Below are 24,092 nucleotides of genomic sequence, written 5' to 3'. Positions count from 1 at the left end.
CCCATCTTTTCTATCTACAAGAGATAGAATTCTAGCATCCAAGGGTAAACTGTCTTTAATTTAAACAGAGAATGGACTGGAAGAGTTTTGTTTGGGTTTATTATTTTTGACTTTGGATCAGATTCTTTACCTTGAAGTCTTGTCCAACCAGGATTTTGTAGGATAATATTCAGCTTTGAATGGTTGTATAGGAAACTACATAGAAATGAAAGTAGTCTTTCACTATCTCTTTTCTTGATATAAATTCCCCTCTCTTATGTTCAGGAAACATCATTCTCTATTTTCAACCCCTATTTATGGACATTTGTAAAACTGGGGTGTATAGAAATCTTGAGCTCATTAATGCATCCTGTGAGAAGCGTGCTGCTTCTAAGAAAGAGGTCTGCTATCGTATGCGGAAAAGCCAAACTGTGGCCTCTCGGAAATGAGTATGTGTCAGATGCAGGCTTTCCTGGAAACTTCTTGGTTTCTTCCGGCTGAAGGTTTTCCTTCCCTTCATACTAACCAACCCATGAAACTAATGTTCCGAATAGTATTTTATTTTATTTATTTATTTTTTAATCTTTTTAAAATTTATTTTTGAGAGACCGAGAGAGACAGCACGAGCAGGGGAGGGTCAGAGAGAGAGGGAGATACAGAATCTGAGGCAGGCTCTAGGCTCTGAGCTGTCAGCACAGAGCCTGACGCGGGGCTTGAACCCATGAACTGTGAGATCATGACCTGAGCCTAAGTCAGACGCTTAACCGACTGAGCCACCCAGGCGCCCCCTGAATAGTATTTTAACTAATTTCTGTTGGCACACTGGCTTCCCATCAGAGCTCCCCACCCAGACCTTTGCATTTTTTTAAACCCACATTTCCCTCTACTGATTCTTCCACAAGGTCTCCGTTTTGTTGGCTTTCCTGTTCTCTGGTGTTCCCTATCTTTTCTCCAGAGGTTGCCAGTCTTCATGGATGTTGCTTTGCCTCACTAACACTTAGTATGGAAGAAGCTTCTGATTCTCACCACAGAATAAATTATTCTCATGTGCTAAAGGTGCAGGTGTTAGGATACTGGTTCTGTTTTCTTTCAGTTAGCTCTAGATTAGGGTAAATTGTGATTCAAGAAGATGTCTTCTAGAAACTCAGATTAGTTTTTATCATTTTGATTTTCAAATCCCATCCACACTTACTAATTAATTACCCATGTTCATTCAATTGACAGAGCAAAATAAAAAGTACTTTTCTAAGAGTAAATTCATAGTTTTGTATGTGCTTCCCATGTTGTTCTGTATTGAAACGCAGTAGAACATTGAGAGATTGCTTTGTGGAGTGAAAAGATTTTGGTTTTAGGGAGCTTATATTTTAAGAAACCAAAATATATTCTGATGATTGAGGACATAAGACCTTGTTATAGAAACTAGGTCAACTTTTCAATACTTTTATCAAAGCACCTACAGTTTCCATTTCTTTGCAAGTGAATTGAGTCTCATTGAAACAAAGTAGCTGGTGTATATCCAGCACACCTTTAAAATAGAGTAGTCTGTTTTAAAGGAAAAATTGGTGCCGATCTGATTTGTTTCCACGGTCTCTTTGTTGGAGTAGGGGAGGTTCTGTGACCTCTCTGCTGTCCTGCTCTCCCTTGACTACGCCGTCAACCAGGGCAGAGTTGGCCATTTGAATGTCTGTCCTGCTGAAGGTCAGCCGAGTCTGCAGCTTAGGCTACAGCAGACCCCAGGTGATGGGCCCAAGATCATATTAGGACAAAAGGATAGAAGGTTACATTAAATGGAAATCAAAGATGTCATTAAGTGTGTTTCTTGAATTAAGTATCATCACAGGTCTTTCAAAAGGAGAGCTCCCAACAGTAAACAAGACTCTTTTCACCCTTTCTTATTTTTCTTTTTAAAAATTGCCTTCTTAGGTGATTTTAAGAAAACATGACAGCATTCTTTCTTTGTCCCATCCTGCTATCTTACTACCTCATGTGACCTCTTACATACAGGTAAAAATATCTGTTCTGCACCCTTTTGTAAGACTCAGAAGACAATAGACAGCCCAACATATTAATTGAAAGAGTGAAATGTTGGGGTGCCTGGCTGGCTCAGTTGGGGGACCATGCCACTCTTGATCTCAGGGTTGTAGGTTTGAGTCTCATGTTGGGTGTGAAGATTACTTAAAATTAAAAAAAAATTAAAAAGTGAATTGTTTTGCCTATATATATGTCACTCTCTTGGTATAGAACTTTATTGCTAGGAACTTTTTTGGCAGGGGAGGGGCAGGATTTCTTTATTCCAAATATTTTGTTGTAACAATACAAGAGTATCTTTTAAATCTCATAAAAGATGTGAACAAACCTCTGTGTGCCTATGCGTTCTTGAAAAATATATAGAAAGAAAAATGAACAAAGTTGGTTTATTTTTCTAAAATTTAACTTTTTATTTTCATTGGAAAATTGAAACATCTTCATTCATTTAAAAGACATCTGAAAGGAGCCTGGGTGGCTCAGTGGGTTAAGTGTCTGACTTCAACTCAGGTCGTGATGTCACAGTTCGTGAGTTCAAGCCCCACATTGGCCTCTCTGCTGTCAGCATGGAACCCATCTCAGATCCTCTGCCTTCCTCTCTCTCTGTCCCTCCCCTGCTCATGTACTCTCAAAACTAAACATTAAAAAATTTTTTTAATTAAAAATTTGAGAGCCTGCTGTATGCTATGCACTGGAATGTAACAGTACATCAGATAAACCTCACAGAGTTTACTTTCTAGTTGGAAGAGACAAATAATAAATAAGTAAATGTATAGTATGCTAGAGTGTGGTGATACTATTGAGGAAAAAATAAAGCAGAATACAGAGTGGTGAATAAGAAATGCAAGGGTAGAGTGAGATTTTTAAATATATATTGAGAGTGGGAAGTCCTCACTTAATAAGGTATGTTTGAGAGACCTAAGAGATACTAGGGTAAAGTCATGTAGATATGAATAGAATGTGCAAAGGTCCTGAGGCTGGTTGTTGCCGGTGAGCAAGAGAGATGAGGGGAGTAGATCTGTTCAGAGAGGTTCAGAATGGGCATGTATTGAGGAGAAGAGGGGATAATTTACTTTAGGACCGTGTCGTGCACCGTACAGTACAAAAAAAATGTCTTCTTACTTCTGGCTCCAGAGACAACAGCTGGTAACAACTTTTTGCATCTTCTTTATAAAGAGTTGAGGCAATATCTGACCCAACTTCTATCTTTGTCCCATTGTAGAAGTTCCATGTGAATATAGTCAGCATTTAATTTGCAGAGTAGCAGATTTTGCACAGATTGATGACCCCTATCTTGGAGAATATAATTGTAAGGCAGCTACTTAGAATAAGCTTGTATGCGTTTGGGAAGTGAGATAAAAATTTCCTCCCTAGAGAAATGTACTTCTCCACCTCCTTATCTACATAGTCCATTTTCTATGAACAGGAGAAGTGACAGCCTACATCTGGTACGGTTTCTTTTTGAGTTCATTTGTGCTTTGGTTTATGACCCAATATGCCTGCCCCGCTTCATTGTTGCTTTTCCGTTTGTTCATTTGATCAAAATGCTCCTGCTTCCCCAAAGTCCTAATGATTGGGATTTAATGGCTTCAGGGACCACATTATAGGTCACCATACTCATATTTCTGTCTTGCACATGGGAGGAGATGTTCATCCCTGGTAACAAACTGTTCTCCCTTTCCGTATGTCTGTTGAGGCATTAAGGGTTATTAAAGCACATACTGAGCCAGTTGGCCTGGTGGACTTTGGTGGGATTGAGGAATAAGCACCAGCTCTTTAGTGATTGATGTTCTATGGCAACCACATATCAGAAAGTAAAAGGATATTTGATTCCCAAGAGTACTTGGTGTCTTGAATCACCATTCTTACTTTCGCTCTCAAGATAATCTGGTTTAGCTAGTCTGTCCTTCAGTGAAAGAATCTCTCTGTCTCCCTCTCTCTCAGTTTGGAGGTTAGCCCTGCAACTTGACCTGGTTACCCTCTGTCCTTCTCTTTAATTACACCTCTCTAGTTGTCATCCTGTTACTTGATATCATCCTTGGGAGATGACCTCAACCAGGAAACATTTATTTCCCTTCCATCCCCTTCTCTGGTCAAGTAACTGTATCCTCTTGCATAGGATATACCCTAGGCAATCACAGATTCCCCACATTTTGAAGTTACTTTAAATAACTGTTGATATGTATTACTTCAGCATTCATAGATGTTTGTAGTTGTCTTGAGAGTATGGTTTTCAGTGGTCTTCTTTCCTAAATCTTTAGTGACACATGCTTCCTGTGGAAATATTTCTCTTTATGGTTCTTTTAAAAAACATTTTGCTACTCACTCACTCTTACTCAAACCAGAAGTTAAAGCCACTTGCTTGAAGAAGTGTCAAAGATAACATTTGAATCCCGAATTTGATTATTACTGTTCTGTTGTCAACCGGACTAGGATTATTTGGGGTTATGAATGCTAGATTTGGGACTTTAGACCTCTTTGGGGATGGGATATGGAACTAGTCTTTCCAAGTGTTGTTACAGTTTCTAGGAGGACAATTAAACAATAAAGGTCATTTATTTTGAGTGAGAAAGAAGGATGTGGGGAGAGAATCCCAAGCAGGTTCCGTGCTGTCAGTGCTGAGCCCACTCTGTACTTGATCTCACTAGCAGAGAGATCCTGACCTGAGCTGAAATCAAGAGTCAGAAGCTCAACTGACTGAGCCACCCAGGCACCTCTAAACTAAGTTGTTTTAAAAAAATAATGAGGGTTGTCCAGTCTGCAGTGTAAATATGGATATCCTGTAGTGTAGGAGCTCAGGATTCTAAAGAATGAGGTAATTTTTTCTAGGTTCTGAGTCTAGAATATAGGATTTAGGACCGTGTCATTCTAGCCATCCTTATATTTAAACCCAGGCTTTCAAAGAGTCTCTGTGGAGGAGGAATAATGATCCGAGCTGTCCGATGAACACTAGAGCAGGCCCAAATCCTGTATTTAATAACGAGTGCCCTTTCTGCGGAGGAGTGTGGTGTTCGGAGGGCTGTCAGTGACAGGCTAGTACAGTGGTCCCGACAGCTATCAATCACTTTGAGACCTTTTTAAAAGCATAAATTCCCAGGCATTCCCTCTAGAAATTGAAGTACAAGGGGAGGTAGATTTGGGCGACTGTATTTTTTTGTATTTTTAATTAAAATTTTCTTTTAATTTTTAAAAATGTTTATTATTTATTTTAGAGAGAGACCGAGCACAAGCAGGGGAGGGGCAGAGAGAGGGAGACACAGAATCTGAAACACCTCCAGGCTCTGAGCTGTCAGCACAGAGCCTGCTGCTGCATCGAAGTCAGACACTTAACCACCCAGGAGCTCCAAACAATTTTTCAAAAGTTTAAGTAATCTCTACACCCAACATGGGGCTCGAACTCCCTACCCTGAGATCAAGTCTCACGCTCTTCTGACTGAGTCAGCTAGGTGCCCAAGAGATTGTATTAAAAAAAATTTTTTTTTAAATGTATATTTCTTTTTGAGAGAGATCGCATGAGCGAGGGAAGGGCAGAGAGAGTGGAACAGAGGATCTGAAGTGGGCTCCCTGCTGTCAGCACGGACAGGGCTAGAACTCATGAACTGTGAGATCATGACCTGAGCTGAAGTTCAACACCTGACTGAGCCACACAGGTGCCCTCCGATCCAGAGATAATTAATGTCCCCCCCCCCCCAAAAACCTTCCCAGGTGATTCTGATCACTCAGGTTTGAGGACCATAAAGCCTGAATATTTTGAGTTAAACTATCTATGTGATTTCTCGGATGGGTGGTTAATTTAATTAGCATGAGAAGTTGAGAAGAATGGTTCATGATAGTGGACTTGGTGAGAAAGTGGCTAATTTGAAGTTTTCTATCTCTGTCTATCCTGTATTGTTTTGCAATGACATATGTCACTGCCTGATTTGGGAGTTATGCCAGCACTTACTATGGTATGGAGGACTTGTCTGTTGTGAGGGAGGGAAACTTTCAGACTGTATCTCCATTCTCCCTCTCCATTTTGAAATTGTGGAACAAATTCAGAAGAGGATGTTCTTGTTGAAACTCAGCTGGACAATTTGTTTAAAACTGCACAGGAAGGGCCATTGTTACTTCCTGTCTGAAAAGGAAGTGCTGGCTTCCTTCCCTTCCTCCTTGGCTAACTCCGGCCAACTTCAAGTATGGGTGGGGGAGGGGCTGATCACATTAATACTCTTGTCTGGCTACCTGTGCCTTGGGAAATCAGGTTACCATCATTGTTCGGCTGTGGAAACATGATATTCGTCCCCTTCTTTCCTCATTTGAAGTATGGGGACGGGTGCAGTGTAGACTCCTGTCTCTTTGCCCTTGTGTGAGAGCCCTGCACCAGGTTTGGATGTTGCAGCCCAGGAAACCTCCCAATCTCCCAGGCGTTACTTTACGTTCAACCTTCTTCTGCCTCCCCTGTATTCCCTGACATTTGAAAATAGATCAAGGAGCATTGTAGGGAAGAAACTGAAATCCGTTTCACACTGAGGAGTAGGTTGCAGAAAGGAGAACATAATTGGGCAGAAGGGAGTGGGTGACAAAGGTTTCGTATTTTTAAATTGAGCCAAGAAAACATTCCTTCTAAGTGGGGCCAGTTGGCACTCTTCCTGCTATTTTAGTCCAGGCTTCTCCTTCCTACTGGCTAGTCAATTGTATTAAGTGTTTGATGTGAGTTTGAACTGTGCTCTCTGGGGTTGGGGGGAGGGAGAGTGCTGGAAACAGCTGGTGCCTTCATCAAGCTCTCTCAATTACGCTTCTTGTCAGAGTGTTTGGGGGTGGGAGGGGTGGAGGAATTGGATGTATGTTAGCAGAGCCCCAGCAACTCCCATGTGGTGGGATTGGATTGTCAGGCACTCTTCATACCAAGTGGGATGTTGGCTAGTTGGAATGTAGCTAAACCTTTCTCAGTCACATTCTTTCCTCTGCTTCCCCTCCCTCTAATTCTTTCAGCTTTGGGCCTGATTTGGAAAGGGGCATGTGGGAAGTCAGATAGCAAAACAGATTCATGCTCCTCCAACCATTGAGTGTTCAGCTAAGTCTTGGGCCCCTCCATTGACTTTCTCCTTGCCCATTCATTATTCCTTTGGTTGGGTTTTCGAAATATGTCTGCAAACAGCCAGAGATACAATTAGAGCCAGGACCTTTGGTGAAGTCATGATGAATTGTAATCAGTTGGCTATATTGGTCTCCTTCCCTCCCTCTACCCTGGGGTGACTGTATTTCTGAGTCAGCACTGCTTTTCTGTCTCACCTGCTCAATTTGAGGCAGACAGCCTGCCAAGCATCCTTTTGGAGCATTAGCAATAGTACTGATAATGGGTGTGTCCAGTTCCCTGTCTGGGGTGAGTCTTTTACAACCCTCTTTTTTTTTCTTTCTTTCTTCTTTTTTTTTTAAGTATCTCAGAAAACTCTTCCACTAGATTATTTTAATTTTTTTTTTTTTTATAACTACCTCACAAGATACTACTTCATTGACTGATGTGTTTGGCCTGGGCTATAATGAGGGAGAATGGGACAACCGTACACTAACAGTTGTTACTACTTTTTCAGTTATTCTTGAGAGAAAAAGAGAGTTAGTCTGATTCAGTGTTAGGTGAGAGATTGTAAACTTTTTGTTTGTGCTTCCGTGATAGAGTTTGCAGTGGCTAGGCTCTGCTGTTGAAGTTCTGTTCTGTTCTTTTTTTTTTTTTTTTTTTAATGTTTGTTTATTTTTGAGAGAGAGAGAGACAGAATGTGAGCCAGGGAGAGTCAGAGAGAGAGAGAGGGAGACACAGAATCCAAAGGTGGTTCTAGGCTCTTAGCTGTCAGCAGAGAGCTTGACTCGAGGCTTGAACTCAGAACTGTGAGATCATGACCTGAGCTGAAGTCAGATGCCTAACTGACTGAGCTGCCCAGGCGCCCCCAGAGTTCTGTTCTAAAACACAGTGTTGTTAAGTACCCGCTTTGCTACCCAGCCCTAGAGTGACTGACTCTAGTGTATATTCCTCCCCACCTGGTTATGGCAGATTCAGATATAGGCTAATTCCTTCTGAGTTGTGCTGATGCAGACTTAGGCTGCATCATATACTCATCGAAATCAGGGTTCAGCCCAGAATACTTCCAGCAGATCCAAGGAGAAGGGAAAAGAGGAGAAAAGATGAGGAATGATAGCATATGACTAGTTCGTTGACTGGAATGTCCGCTGGTCAGAGCCTGTGCTTTGCTTTATGGAAAAGGGAATTGAGCCCTGTGGGCAAAGGGTGTTACTTCTTTGGATTTCAAGAATCTCTGGCTAATAGGTTCTGTCTGCATCTTTGCTTCTGGGGTGTAGGGCTAACGTCCAAGGGGCTTGTTCAAGATAATACAAGAATACATCATTTATCCCATTCTTGGAATTAGTTGAGGACCCTTATTAGAAAGGGAGGCTTCCCCCCCCCCCCCCCCGCACCTTCCTCCTGAAGAGGTTCCAAATCTACAGCCCCCGACCCACTCTGCGGGAGCAGGGAACAGGAAAAGGTTGTGGTCTTGACCTCTTCACCGCCAGGACTGCTGTGCCATACTCAGCTACATCTCATTCCCTAAGGAAGTGGAGAACTTTGCTTGCAGCACCTTCTGGTGCTTATCCTGCCTCTTTGTAGGGTGGAGTCTGCTGCCTTTGTTTGTTCTCTGCGGGGCCTCTAGGAATCAACTTTATGCTTGTGGGGAAAAGGGCTTGAAAGACTTTGAAAACTGGAAATGCGTGATAGAGAAGGTGCCAGAAGATGTGTTTTAAAGTAGTTCTCCAGGTGGTAACGTCCTGTGGACTGAATCCAGAGCGGCAGTCCGATTGCCACAGTGAAGTTCTCTTTGGGCTGTAACACGTGTGGCTGAACTGAATATAACAGCAGCGGCAGCTCTGACATCCCCAGTGCAGTGCCTCCAAAATGAAGAAGCTTGCCAAGTAGGAATCTTAAAAATCCCCTCACCCCTTTCAAACCCTTAGGTCCACACGCTATCTTTCTGCGGATTCTCAAAGGCCTGAGCTTTGTCCTATGTAGTGTTGGCTTGGGGCAGGGAGGAGGGTTGTTTTCCCTGAACATGATAAGGAACTGAGCAGGGCAAAGTGGGAGCTCTGGCTGGTGATTGGTAGACAGGATGCCCTGGAATGCGGTTGGCCTGCAGCCCAGAATCCAGCACTTTGTATTTGTTTGTTTCTGGGAGACTGTGGTCTGGTGCTACTGTGACAGGAAGTGAGAAAGCTGGGAGTGGGGAGCGGAGAGGGGCGATGCCTTTGTGGTTCTCCTGTGAAATCTCTTTGTCCCTGGAGAGCAGCTCTGCTCCAGGGCTCTATGGAGAAGAGAGCGGCCTTTGTGCGTCTAATGGGTCTCAGGGCATCTAGCTACTCTGAGGGATGAGGGAGTGTGAATTCGGACTGTGGCCTTCCGAGTCTCAGCACTCGAGTTCTGTAAATGGCCTCCACTTCCTAGTGTTGGGGAATGTCACTGAGTTTTATGTGTGTTCCTGTGATTTATAGATCTCTAGGATTTAATTAAGAAAGGAATTCTAGAAAGGGGTAGATACTTGTTTATGTGATGTTTATTCACCATGTTGTAGGTACTTTGATCTGAAAGGGACAGGGAGAAGCGGGAGCTGTTGGGGCCCAACATTTTAGGTTTCATCCCTCCACTTGGCACTCTACTACATGCAGAGCCAGAGAAAGCCGCCCATTCTTTGATTTCACTACTGAGAGGTCCTGGCAATTCACTGTTTGCACATAATTAGGGAATGGTTGGTAGTTTCCTAGGATACATTCCCACTCTGTCTAGACTGAACTAGCACCTGTACCGCTCTCTGTTCCCCTCCTCCCCCCTCTCCCTCCTTGTTTTGTGTTTTTTCTGCCCTCCATTCCAGCTGGAAACAGGCATCTCTTCTCACTTTGTGGATTGGGTGGCTGAGTCCTCAGCTTCTTGCCAAGCTGGCTAGTCCCTGAGCACACACACAAATCGGCCTTTGATTGCTCAGGAGGACAGCTGCCCCAGAGGCAGATTGCTAACATACCGCTAGAACAATCCCTCCCCTCTGTTCGGATGCTGGCCTGCACAATCTTCCCTGCTTCTAGTTCCTTCTGTTTTCCACCCCACTCTGATCTCTGCTTTTGGTTTAGTGAGATGCCACATTAGAAATGAGAGTAGGGGTATTTTTGACTAGGTTTTCTTTCTTGAGGTGCGGATGATTTGAGAATGTGGCATGTAGCTCTGCAGTGGAAGGGTAGGTGATTATGTAAAAAGTTGTATTACTTTTTGCCCCTAGCACCTTCCCTCCTGAGTTCCTTTCCTTTATAAAATGCCATGTAAATCTGAAGTAGACTGTAAACTGTTCTTCCTCAGAATCAAGCAAGTCTTGCTCATTAAAGTGAAGGTAAGACCCAAAAGTGAGTCTGCTTCCATGCCATCCTCCCCCCAAAACGTTTACTTTTGGTCAGCTTCTCTATTGGAATCAGAATGACTTTTAGTCACAAGACACACAGAAAGTTCAGACTCCTTTTCCTCCATCAGGAAGAGGGAACATGGACTTGGAGCAGAACAGATGCGTTTCTACCACTCACTGGCTCTATGACCTTGGGCAGGGTACTGAGTTCTTCTGATGTAGAGTTTACTCATTTATAAAAGGGCCCAGTGTCACCCCCAGTGGTCATTGAGAAGATTATGTGTGATAACATACAGGGGACATTGGTAATTAATAATTCACAACTTTTCTTCCCCTGCATGGTCAGAGTTCCTTCTTTAAGATAGGGAAAGACCTTCCTTCAGCTGTCTGTCCTATACATGAAACGGGACCTTCACACTTTCATTTCCTCATAGACTCTGTTGCTGGTCTCAAAAGGGAGATCTATTCCAAACCTGGTGGAAGAGATGTCTCATTGCTCTTTTCAGTGCTTTGAGGCATCAGGACTGCAAATGTGACTCGGTTCCATGCTTTTAGCTTGTCCAAGTCCCCATCAGAGGACGAGCAAAGAAATGGTGAGAATACCATAGATAGAAAGTGAGGGGGTTTGGTGAGAAGGTGCCTCCTTAAAAAAGGAATGTGAGCTCAGACAGTTGGGTGCCCTCTAGAAAGCCCTAAGGTTAAGCTTTTTTTCCATGTCCCCCCCCCCCCCAGCCCAGGGTAGGGAAGGGTATAAGGCGTCCTAGTTAATTTTAGGATTTGTCTTTTATGACACAGGAGTTACACAATACCTTTCCATTTTGATTAGACTTTTTCTCATTTCCTATTGTGTACTTGACCTCCCTCTTTTTCTCCCTTCTCCTGTGGGAAGGAGAAAGGCATTTGGCCTCTCCCCTTCCTCCAGTCTGACACCTCCTTCTGGTTTTTTTTGCCCCTCCCTCTTATCTTTGTTTCCTTATCGGCCTCTCCCTAAAGCTCTGCTTTCTCCTTATAAGGCTAGGTGAGGCTCCTTTGGCAAGGTTGCATCAGGGATCCAGGTAAGTAACTCCTGTGTCTCAGACTTTCAGGATTGAGAGAAAATTCAGCATTGGCTGTTCCAGTGGAGGGCCTTAAAGAGGCATGTGGGTAATGGGGGAGGAGAAGGAGGCGGCCTGGCCTGAGAGATCAGAAGGACTTGTTAGACCAGTCCTGTGTGTGTGTGTGTGTGTGTGTGTGTGTGTGTGTGTGTCATACGTGCCCCAGAGAGAAGCAGGTTTTGTCTCTTTCCATACCCTTTCAGTCCTGGGCCCCTCACTAGCTGAGAGCCACACCCTTCCTTTCTTTCAGAGCCAGTCCAGCATTCAGCCATTTAGTATGTTATGGTTTGGGGGGTTCCCAGAATACTTTGTAGGGGAAAAGAACAAGGAGAATGTTCCATCTGGTTTCTTGACCAGAGTCAAGATGATGGAGGCAATTTTTTTTTTCTTTTAAAGTCACAGTAAAAACTAAAGCCTGATTAAGTAACTTTGGGTCAGGATTATAAGACCGAAGGGAGTTTAAGGTGTCCTGGTGACCTGTAGAGATTGCCAGCTCAACCTCCTTTGAACAAGGAGTATTAAAAAGAAAACCTAAACAAAATCAAACTTCTATATATTTATTTTCCTTCTTTTCTCTGAAACTCCAATCAGAAGTATCACTTGTTTCTAAAAGGACAGTAATTGGTCAGAGACTCCCTTATTTCATCAGAGAGATTCCTGGTGGACACAGTGAGACCCAGGCTTTCCCTGGGAAAGTGAAAGTCCCCAGTCTACCTTTTGGGTGCTTTTAATGGAGAAGCTGGGCCCCACATCAGGCAGGGCCATGGAGAAGCTCAGAAACTGCTAACACCTAAGTCAAGGCCATTTCCGGAATATCGGTTCTGTAAGTCTGAGAAGTGGTCAGTTGTGATGGTGAAGTGAGCAGTCTTTTTTAGGTCTTAATGCAAATCAGGTCCAGGGACTTGGCTCAATGTGGGAGTGAGTCTTCCCAGCAAAGGGAGGAACACTGGAATTGTTCTCACTGAGTTTGGGATGGTGGAACATCAGGTGGTGGGCGGGGTGCTTAGATCTTGGACTCTGGTACAAGCACTCTTTGTGAGAAGAAGCCAGAGAAAAACTGTTGACAAAATATATTCACTCAATTTAAAAATAAAATGGCAGTCTTCTGTGTGTATGGTTGGACAGGAATGATTGCTTTGAGTTTTGGAGCAAGTGCCATTTAAGGCAAACCAATGCCTTTTGGGGGTCGAGAGAGAACTACGTTGTTGACCTGAGTGGTATGCAGGACAGCCCAGTGGCACTGCGGGTGCCATATGTTATGGATTGGGGCTCAGGAGGAGGCTCAGTGTGCTCTTTAGAACCGCCATTCGAAATCCCTAGGATGACCTAGAAGAGAAGTTTTCCTGATCCTTGCTTTTGGAAGGAAGGTGTAACATTGTGACCCTGGCTTTGATTTCACAATGAATAAAAAGGAAGGAGGAGAACTGGCTTTGGGATTGGCTACGGAAGACACAGGTTCTTCCCTAAGAACCCCAAAGACCATTTTGTGGGGTTTAGTGTTCTCCATCTCAGGACAAATACTATTTCTGCTTTCCATAAAGGCTAGCTTGCCTCATTCTGGTCATGTCTCTATTGGATATATTTATGAGAATGGCATGGATGTAGGAGTCACCCAGCCTGTATTTTTACATATATGAGCCTATTAAAGCTAAACCCTGACAAGTAATAAAAGTGAGGGTTACATGGATTGTAACTTCCCCTGCAAGCTAGTTCTCACTGCTAGGTTTTGGCAGAGATAGGACTTGAACCCGGGTCTTTTGACCCTAATCTGGAGTTTTATTTTGTTTTCCCTTTGAGAATGTGAAGAGTTCCTGTAGTTTACTAGTCTGCTGTAAAGCAGAGAGGGGAGCATGCGGAAACACGTGTGGTTCATTCAAAAGACCTATTAACACCACCAAATTCTAGTCCTTTGTGTTAGCTGTTTGTAGCAGTGTTTGTATTAGTAACCATATTAAGAGCTTTCTGTGTGTCAAGTCATCTTTCTAAGCATTTTATGTGGATTGTCTCATGTACTTCTCACAACTACCTTGGCATGTATTTTATTTCCCCCATTTTACAGAAGAGGAACGTGAGGTTTAGAGATTAAGTGGTGCTTTGCCCAAAGTCCTATAGCTAAGAAACAGTGAAGCCTAGTCTGATTCTAAAGCCTGTATTTTTAACCCCTGAAATGCATAATTCCAAGTTAGATTTCTGTGGCCAGGTTACAGTAGAATAGACCATTCCAGGGACCGTGCTATTGCTAATTTTTTTTTGGTCCAGCTACCTGGTTGGCATTGTCTGTTTGGTCCTGCTGGGTATTTGATCCACTTTAACTTCTGGTTTGGGATTCTTAACAGAAGAGACTGAATTTGTACCATTGTCAGGGCCTTGCTGTAGACTCACAAGTCTGTAGGACCTGTGGCTTGTTAGAAGTACAACCCATTGTTGTCTTAAAGGAAAGTCCAGTCTTAGAGGAATAGCAGGCACACTGTATGTGTCACCTTCCCCTGCTCCTTCTCACTTTGAGAATTCCCCGATGGTCTTTTGTAGTGAGAGCCAGTGTTAATTCATTTGAAAATATTAAGAAAGGTGTTGGCCTGGACTCCCATGGCTTTCTTGACTCTAATTGCCAAAGTCAGTTAATGGTTTGCAGATGCTGGTCTAAAGTGTAATTTTTTGTGTGTATGGCATGGACAAGACTTTGCTTAAGTCTGGGTTGTGAGGCAGTGGTCGGTAGCTTGCCAGCAGCTTCATTCTCTTCCTCCACTTGTGCTTGTTTTTTTCCTCTCATTTGGTTCTGTTCTCCCACTTATATCTTATATGTAGACATAATGAATAAGCCTTTAAGGAAAAATGGAAGCCTCCCATTCCCACCTTTCCTGTAATGTTTGGTCAGAAAGCTCAAGGACTGGGGGAGAAGGGCTGGACTGTCCATCTACTAGGCTTGTATTTTTTGGGCTTGACAGCCTATAGTAGAAAGAGAACACAGGCTTTAGAATGGAACAGATCTGAGTTTATATTTGGAACTTACTATTAACCTAGACCTTGGGTAATTTCTTCACCTAGAGCCTGCCTTCTCATTTGCAGTAGAACTTACTTCCTTAGGGTTGTAAGTATTGCCAAGATAATAAATGTAAAACATTCAGTAATTGTTAGTTCTTTTCACCTTCCCTTTCTCTTTGGTAATAAACTACTAAGGCCTCAAATGAGAGGTCAGGAACTTACAGCCAACCTGTAATGCTGCACCCTGTGTCCCTGAAACACTGGTCTCGGTGGGACCTCCTAGCGAATAGAGTTGGAGCAGGGAACCAGCCCGTCCACTCCTGAGAACCCAGTTACGCTCTTGATCCGGTGAGTGAGTTCCTCTGCGAGTTCACAGAATACTTTTGGGCTGAGGCATTACCATTAAGTAATATAATTGGGAGATAGAAACTAACTCCTGAAACAACTTAATACCTCATTTGTAGGATGTACATTATCTCACCTGATTCTCTTAGCAACCCACGGTTAAACTGGGCTGGTGATGTTGGCATCTTACAGATGAGAACATGGCAGTGACTTTCTGCCATTGTTGGCTAGTGGCAGAGACAGGACTGGGACCAATCTTCGGAGTCCTAACCCACACAGCCTCGGCTTCTCTTGTTGAGACAGAATATCTCCCCATGCTATTAGGCCCAGGAATCTGACCCTCTCTTTCTGCTCAACTGTGCTGTCCTCTCCTCCAAATTAGAGCCAGGTGGTCAGCCTTTAAAGCCATCAACATGGGAAAAGATTGTGCTCCTGGCCTACAGCCCTGGGTAGTTTTCCTACCACCTTCCTTAACTCCTTCTTTTAACTGAAGCTGTAGGGGTGAAAAGTGGCTGTTTATACCAGGGTGATAGTTTCTCCGCATCAGGGAGTGTTTTCACTATATGCCCCAGAACAGTGGCGATTTGGGCTTTTATTAGTAAAGGAGATTACAGGGCAGAGGCTGCCAGAGTGGTAACTGCAGTTTGGGCCCTGTTGAAATCTAGAATTGGAAGAATCTCTCTTGGGCGTAGAGTCCTCTTGGTATGGAAGGTTCATAGGTCATCGTACATGGCGGAGAAGGGCAGTGGTTAAAATGAAGCAATAGAAAGAAAAAGGGAGCAGCATTTTTAAAAAAAAATGGTGATACTTTTCATTAAAGAACCTTGAGTGGCCTGTTGGGATATAGGGTGGAAATGGGAGAAGTTGGCAGTATATCGGAAGGAAGAACAGGAGTTGAGAAGTGTGACTGTGGGAGCGCAGAGCCAGGGTAGGAGGAAGTTAGAGAGGGCTGCCGCGATCTTGGATTTAGGCACTGGATCCGCTGGAAGGAGCCTGTAGTGGAGGAGTAATTAGGCAGTTTATTGGGCACCTGTCTATCTGCTCCTCTGGGTGCTCTTGCTTGCAGAATGCTGCGTATATCCTAAAGCACACGGGCCCAAGGACCCAAGCATTTGTGTTTGGCGGGGCTCTGGGGAGCGTGGGAAAGGGAACTGAAGCAAAAGGCTCAGCCTAGGCTAGTCTCCACATGTCTTCCCCACTACAACTGTTGCACTGGTTTCTCAATGTCTTTGTGGGCATGCTGGGACTGGGCTTTGAGGTTTCTGCCTTAGAGGTGGGAAGGAGGGGGAAGGGCATTCCAACACAAAATTTTTTTTCCTCCTAATTTGGTTGCTGGGAATAGGGGTAAGTGAGTTTTTATCTATGTTATAAGCTGTCCCTGGTTCTGTACAGAAGTACTCTCTGACAGTAGAATCCAGGTTTTAATGAAAACTATATCCAACGTCCAGATATCTGAAGACTGAGCAAAGTCCAAAGGGCATTTGTCACATTAAGCAATCCCGAGTCATATTTTATACTTCACTCCCGTCCATCCCCAGATTGTCCTTCTCCCAATGCTTGTCCCTGTCCCTCTTATTTTTTAAATGTTTTGTGTATATATTATTTTCCTCTCATTCCCATTTTTCCTCCAAATATTTCTGCAGCTCTCTCCTTCCTGCTTCCTCCTTGCTGTGGTGGCTGGGATGCTTCTCCCATGATTTTTTGAATCTAGACTGGGCTGTTCTCTGTGTTAAGCCAATCAATTACGACCTTCTCTTAACAGGTGTGTATGGAATTACGTTTATTAAGAATAAATTTTTTACATGTCTTTTTTCTTTAGGGGGTTGCTGAGAGGGTGGCGAAGGAGGGGAAGAGAGTTTATTTTAAAACCTGCCTCTCGACATGGTATCTTGTGGACTGGCCATCAAATCTCCTATAGCCAATTTGTAAGCAGGAAACCTTATTACGTCCAACAGTATGACTACAGTGCCCCTCCACTGACTGGCCAACTTGCAGTTAATGTACGAGGATGGGGGAACTCTTCATTTTTGTATAACTATCATTTATTATATAACTACCACACCAACCCTCTAGGTACTTGGATATTACCCTGTGTTGGAATAAGTAAAGATGTAAAAATACAGTTGGTTTATTTAGAGCTTTCTGTAGAATAACAGGGATGTAAGAAGTTTCAGCAATTGACTGTCTGTGAGTTGGAATATGAACTACTTCAAGGGGCAATTTCAGAGTTTGAGCCTCATGCTCGTTTTCCTACTCCCCAAGGGAGGCGAAGGTCGCTGCATGGAGTGCCTTTTTACAAATGGAATTTTTGTGGGGTTTTTTACTCACTTGTCTCCTTTAGCCAAGTCACACGGTTTGCCTTCCAGTATTGCAGTGCAGTTTTGAAGAGTAGAAAAGCCCCTTCATGATGTATTAAAAATGGGGGCTTCATTCTGCTTCCTGCATTTGATAAGAAGTTTTTAATATTTCCATTTCTTATCGACATTTTAATGTAGCATATTCATTTAGTGTATTTGGCCACCACTGCAGCCACTTCAGCGCTCAGATTTGGGGAGGCTGACGAAGATCTGTGGATCTGCACTGCCCCCTTACCTCTCGCAGCGGCTTGCCCTCGCAGGACAGCGAGGGCCGGTCTGTACCGTCGAATTAAAATTTTCACTGAGTTGATGCCAGCGAATTTTTCTAGGGAAAAATAATCTAATTTTAATCTCTTGTCATGACTACCGCCCTTAGCTGTATTCCCCCTCTTCTGCCAACAGTGTAGACTTGGGTCTAGTTGCACCCTTCCATTCAGTAATTATTTCTGGTGAGGCATTTATTAAAGGGTAGTGGGCAAAAGGATCCTGCTTGAGTGGACACTGGTGATGGGCTCCCAGGCTTGGTGGTGGCTGGCTTTCTGCATTGCAGTAAAACCACAAGAGGGCATCTTTGGCTCTGGGATTAATGATTCATCTGTCTTCTCTGACCTGTGACCTTTTCTCTCCTCTCTCTTACCTTCTCCCGGTAGTGTGAAGTGAGGGGGCCCTTCTCCCTCCTTGCTCCTCCCTCTGTGGTCCACACCTTCCTTTTTACCCTGCCCTGCGGCGGCTCCGCCCCTTACCTTCATGGACGACTCAGAGGTGGAGTCGACCGCCAGCATCTTGGCCTCTGTGAAGGAGCAAGAGGCCCAGTTTGAGAAGCTGACCCGGGCGCTGGAGGAGGAACGGCGCCACGTCTCGGCGCAGCTGGAACGCGTCCGGGTCTCACCACAAGATGCCAACCCCCTCATGGCCAACGGCACCCTCACCCGCCGGCATCAGGTAACCCCTCTCTCCATCAGACCTGCAGGTAGGACTTTGGCATGGTCATAGAGAGGCTATGATCCTACTTGGGAAACTACTTTTCCTCGTGGTGGGCTGTCCAGTGCCCCTGCTTCATGGCGAACCTATCCAGGGATGTTTAGTACTGATGTTAAGACATAGGGGATGTTGCTGTTCTGCTGAGTTGAGTGGCCGTATCTCGAGAAGCATCTGTCTGACATCCTGTTTTGCTGGAGTGGGGTTTCTGGGTTGGGATATAATTCTGGTAATGGTAGATTGTATAGTTTGGAGCTGTTCTCAAGTTACTTCTGTTTTCTCTGATCGCAACCCCCCCCCCCCCAGCTTGGTATCAAAAATTCAGGAAAGTAAACGCCTGCTTAGTGGTTGGCGCAGTTGGGCATCTTGTGTTCTCGGCTCCAGTTCAGTCTCCCTCAGGGAACAATCTGCTCAGAAGGTGTGGCAGTGTCCATAAATTGTGTGTTCCCGTTCCATATTGTCCTTGCGTGCTTGTTTTGTTGGCTTTGCAAATCATGTCTTGGAGGGAAGGGGTCACTGGTTAGAGCTGGAGAAGGAGAATTGTGCTGCTGTCTAACCCAGATAACCACAGGAGCCGGTGGTCTCTGGGTTGGCTGACTCTGTGATGTGACTTGGGGGAGTTGGTGTTAGAAATGAGAAGTATCTTGTGTTTCCCATGGTTTCTCTGGTGTGACTTTGCTGTGATATAATCTGTCTGAGGTCACGTGTGCGCGTGCGTGTGTGTGTGCGCGTGTGTGCGTGTGTGTGTGCGTGTGTGTGCATGCGCGCGTGTGCGTGTGTAGAGTAGGCCTTGCCCAGTAGACTCTATCTTAAGAGATCTCTGATGGGAAGTAACAACAGTGCTTGTGCTCCTGTAAGCTCTAGTCGCTGTCCTCATTATCATTTTGTAAGACGGAAGGTCCCTCAGGCCAAGGAGCATATCGAATGAGAGGACAGAAGTCCCTTTAGGGGATGATCAGGAACTTGGAGGCAGTGTGTTTGTAACGTTCCTCGGATTTTTATAGGAACCAGAATTGAGGGTCAGGAATGAGAGGTACACAATGAAAGGGGAGAGCAGGACTGCTCAGGCTCGGAGGTGGTGGGGAATTCCTGGATTTAGGGGAAGGTTTCTCTTTCTCTTTTTTATTTTTAACTTCTGTTCAGCAGAGAAGCCACACCCTTCCTTCTTCCTGAAAATAATGTTCAACTTCCCCTCCCTGAAGCATTACACTCCCTATGTAAAGGGAGAAGGGTGGGGGAAATCTTCCAAGGTGGCCGGATCTCACAGTTTGCTATTGGAAGAGGAGGAGTCAAATGTATTTTTACGTAGTATAATGTCAGATTATCTCCTACTGCTTAAGATGAGCAACTTCTGTTTTTTGCCTCTAAACATTGGTGAAGATAATGTGGAGACACCTGTCTGCTTGAGGAGATTTGGGGTATTCATTTTCTTCCTATTGGAAAGAGAGACTCCTATCTCTTGTGTCTCTTCGATATGGGAGTTTCCAGTGGTAGTAGAGCATGAAGATGTGAGGAGCAATAAAGGCCTTTGGAAACTCCCCATCCTAGCCCTACAGTTTTAAGGACTTACCTGAGTCTCTATTTACTCAGCCAATAGGTTTTGAGTGCTGTTATGTGCTGAACATTGTTCAAGGCACTGGAAATAAATCATTGAGCAAAACTGACCAAAAAGAAAGAAAAAGAAAAATACAAAAAACATCTGCCCTCTTGGAGCTTTTACTTCAGAGACCCAGTCTTGTAGTGCCACACCCAATTCCAATTTTGAGGAAAGTGCTAAAACTAAAGGGGGGTGATGTTCTTTCATAAGTACTTGACAAAAGGACTCCAGGCCACAAATATCATTTTGAAAGCCCTTTTCCTGTTTGGGGAAAAAAAAAGTTCATTTGTATTTGATAGAGCAGAGGAAGGCCACATAATGAATGATCTTCTTGTGGGCTGTGTTTCAGAACGGCCGGTTTGTGGGCGATGCTGACCTTGAGCGACAGAAATTTTCGGATCTGAAACTCAACGGACCCCAGGTAACTTCTTAGGTTCACAGTCTCGGTTTCTTCATTCATATCTTCTCCCTTCCCCAGCGTGTAAGCGCCTATCGGTGTCTTGTAAAGTGTCTGGTACATTATAAGTACACCCCACTCCCCATTAATTAGGAAAATAAAATAATTAGGAAAATGAAAAAGTGGAACTTCAACATATAGATGCATGTATTTTGGAATGAATCTTAATTGCTGTTGATCTGATATTTGATCCTTCAATCACTGCATCCCTTTTCTGGAATGGGCATGCTTCTATTTCTACCTGAAATCTGGCTGGTCTTGAGCCTTAGGCAGTTTCTGAAGGGTAATGGAGTGGTCAGAAGATGGGGATTCTTTTGGGGATTTTCTGGTTCATTTTCAAAGTTCTTTATTGGTTGAACTCCTTTTTTGAAGGATCACTCAGATGTTGATGTAGCTGTGGTAAACACAGTTCATATTCACTTCAATGACCAGAACTGGGAAGTTAAATCTGCTGTCTCTCTCATTTGGGTGTTGATGTGGCTATAATTAATTCAGTTCATATATATGTGTGTGTGTGTGTGTGTGTGTGTATTTAATGTTTATTTATTTTTGAGAGAAGGAGAGAAATGGAGCATCAGCAGGGGAGGAGCAGAGAGAAAGGAAGAAACAGAATCAGAAGCAGGCTCCAGGCTCTGAGCTGTTAGCACAGAGCCCTATGCGGGGCTCAAACTCACAAGCTGTAGGACCATAACCGGAGCCAAAGTCAGACGCTCAACTGACTAAGCCACCTAGGCACCCCTCTTTCATATTTGTTAAATGACTAGAACTGGGAAATTATATCTTCTGCTCTTTTATACAAGGTGGGGAAAGGTAGGGAAAGCTATCCCTCTAAAAATCCTGAGGCTCATAGAAGACGCATGAGGAGTCTTTGTCTCTAGGGAGACTGCTTCTCATTGGGTTGGACTGTTGATCTTTATGGCCTAATAGTTCCTTGCTTTTTCTCTTTTCCATACAGGATCACAGTCACCTTGTGTATAGTACCATTCCCAGGATGCAGGAGCCAGGGCAGATTGTGGAAACCTACACGGAGGAGGACCCGGAGGGAGCCATGTCTGTTGTCTCCGTGGAGACCTCTGATGATGGAACTACTCGGCGCACAGAGACCACAGTAAGCTAAAACTTGTATGAGGTCTGGGATGATGGAAACGTCTTCCTGTGGTCTTTACTGGGAGGGATTAAGAACTTAATTAGGATGGGGACACTGGGGTGGCTCCCGATTTCAGCTCAGGTCATGATCTCATACCTCATGAGCCTGAGCCTCTGTATCGGGCTTGGAGCCTGGAGCCTGCTTTGGATTCTGTCTCCCTCTATCTCTGAACCTCCTCTGCTTGTGCTCTGTCTCTCTGTCTCTCTCTTTCTCTTTAAAAAACAAAAACAAAAACGAAATTAGGGTGGATAAAAGGTGTTCTTTGTATGTAGTGGAGGCATAAAGAAGGTGCTCTCTGGCCAGACAGGGAATTTAGGAGAGATTGGAGAAGATCTAATGGAATGGGGAAGAAAGAAGCCTTCCAGGGTCTGCAGTGGCTCTTTTATAGGCACAGTTACTGCCAGCGCAGCTGTCCTCTGAGACGGAGAGAAGCGTAGATGGTAAAGTGTAAGGCATTTCTAGATGAAGTAAGCTGGCAGTAGGGGTTTATTTCATTTCTTAGAGGAGTCTAGATTTTAAGCTTCTTTGGTTCACTCTTTCCTCTTTCCTTACTTGAAGGTCAAGAAAGTGGTGAAGACTGTGACAACACGGACAGTACAGCCAGTCCCTGTGGGACCAGATGGGCTGCCTGTGGATGCCTCGTCAGTTTCTAACAACTATATCCAGACTCTGGGTCGTGACTTCCGCAAGAATGGCAATGGGGGACCTGGTCCCTACGTGGGGCAGGCAGGCACTGCTACTCTTCCCAGGAACTTCCACTACCCTCCTGATGGATATAGCCGCCACTATGAAGATGGTTATCCAAGTAGTAGTGACAACTATGGCAGTCTGTCCCGGGTGACCCGCATCGAGGAGCGGTATCGGCCCAGCATGGAGGGCTATCGGGCTCCTAGTAGACAGGATGTCTACGGGCCCCAGCCCCAGGTTCGGGTAGGTGGGAGCAGTGTGGATCTGCATCGTTTTCATCCGGAGCCGTACGGGCTAGAGGACGACCAGCGTAGCATGGGCTATGATGACCTGGATTACGGCATGATGTCCGATTACGGCACTGCACGTCGGACGGGGACGCCCTCTGACCCTCGCCGAAGACTCAGGTAGGGAAAAAGAGGGGAGGGGAGGGTCTTTTCAAGACAGTGAAAAGGGATAGCTCTTCTTTTTTTTAACTTGTTTTAGAGAGAGGAAGAGAGAGCAAGTGGGGGGAGAGGGGGAGAGAGAATCTCGGGCAGACTCCACGCTCAGTGCAGAATCCAATGCCAGGCTTGATCCCCCGATCCTGGGATCACGACCTGAACTGAAATCAAGAGTCACCCAGGCCCTCTTTCTCCGTTTTTGTTTGTTTGTTTGTTTTTTTAAATCAGAGATACTTTCATTTTCCCTTTTGTGATTTTACTAAATATCGACTTGCTTTTTTGTCACTTTTTCATTGTAAAAGTCATATATCTAATTATAGAAAATGACTTGTGATGGTTACTGGTCTACATCCTGGCCTTTGCTTCTATGTGGAGAGTTTCTGTTCTTTCTGCCCTGCCCCCTTTTAGTGACAGGCAGCCTCACAAAGGAGCTTGCTGCCTAGGGCTACAGGACCCTCCCATGATCTTGTGAATTTCTTTAGCATCTGATTTGGAATCCAGAGTTTAGGGTTTTAGGCTTTCTTCTGGGCCCAAATAGACAGTGAAGGGAGAACCTTCCCCATGGTGATTTTAATCTCAAATTAAAAACAAACCTCGATCTCACAAAAGCCCCGACTGACACTTTGTGTTTTGGTTCTTACATTTGATTATAAAGTGCATTGGGGGTGGCATCTTTTGAGGGTGGTACATTAGTGACACTCTGAAAGGTCACTAAGCAGCTGTCTCTTCTGACTTTACTACTTATCCCAGGAGACCCTGGTGATCTGAAAAAGGGTGTGATTGATGTTTGGGCTGGTAAATGGTTTGCCTTGAGAGAATGCTTTGGAATGGGGGCTGGCAAACCTTTTCTGTACAGGACTAGATAAGAACTATTTTAGGCTTTGTGGGCCATGTATCATTTTTGTTGTGTGTGGTTGGTTTCTTTCTTTTTTTTTTATACAACCTTTTAAAAATATAAAAGCCCATTTTTAGCTTTGGGGCTGAGCAAAAACAAGTTTGGCTCACAGGCTGCCAATCCTGATTTAGACTAAATCAGAGACGTAGTGTTTACTAGGCAAGGAAAAATGATAAGAAATAAAGGAGAAGATTTATAGACCTCTTGATGGTGAGGATAGTCTAGCAGCTGTTGCTGAATTTCTCTGTGGGGTCATAACCTTCTAAAGCAAATGCCTTGGTGCTCATTTTCCTCATATTGGGTAGCTTTGGTTAATAGGGAACTGGGCTGGGCCCAGGGGTAGAGGCCCCATTATCTAAGCCTGAGTCACTCACCTTTTAGGCATTGTATCATTTGGACAGCTAGTCCAATTCCCAGGTGACTCACCTTTTATTGGGGGGAGGGGAGAGTGGGGTGGACACCAGACCTCAGCTGGTACAACCTGGAGCACTGGGAGATAACAGCTATCACCGTAGGAGTCTGCCCAGGGTGTTGGCCCCTCTGCTTGTTAACAAGTCTGCTTTTCTGACTTCCTCATTAGTAGAGTGATTGGACCTAGCTGGGTGTGGGTGGCCAGGTCATTCTCTGCTGTTGCTCACTGTGGCAATTGACATAAAGAGAGCGTTTGGGGCCTGGTTCTTGGGTCTGTTCCAAGGTGGCTC

The 24,092-nt window shown here is 44.4% G+C and overlaps 1 protein-coding gene across 6 annotated transcripts in view; it reads left to right on the top strand.

Moving 5' to 3' along the window:
• The window catches only part of CTNND1 (catenin delta 1), a 48,762-nt gene that overhangs the window by 6,752 nt on the left and 17,918 nt on the right, over window positions 1–24,092 (top strand). For all 6 annotated transcript variants that reach the window (XM_029956046.1, XM_029956045.1, XM_029956044.1 and 3 more), the window contains exons 2-6: window positions 16,474–16,592; window positions 17,838–18,129; window positions 20,112–20,183; window positions 21,175–21,327; window positions 21,925–22,460. In XM_029956046.1, the coding sequence (XP_029811906.1) occupies window positions 17,935–18,129; window positions 20,112–20,183; window positions 21,175–21,327; window positions 21,925–22,460 (956 nt within the window). In that variant the 5' untranslated portion in view covers window positions 16,474–16,592; window positions 17,838–17,934. The remainder of the gene's footprint in view (window positions 1–16,473; window positions 16,593–17,837; window positions 18,130–20,111; window positions 20,184–21,174; window positions 21,328–21,924; window positions 22,461–24,092) is intronic.

Source organism: Suricata suricatta, chromosome 11, assembly GCF_006229205.1.
Source record: "Suricata suricatta isolate VVHF042 chromosome 11, meerkat_22Aug2017_6uvM2_HiC, whole genome shotgun sequence".
NCBI lineage: Eukaryota > Metazoa > Chordata > Mammalia > Carnivora > Herpestidae > Suricata > Suricata suricatta.
Note: the sequence above shows the minus strand (reverse complement) of the source record. Positions and strands in the feature narration are given on the sequence as shown.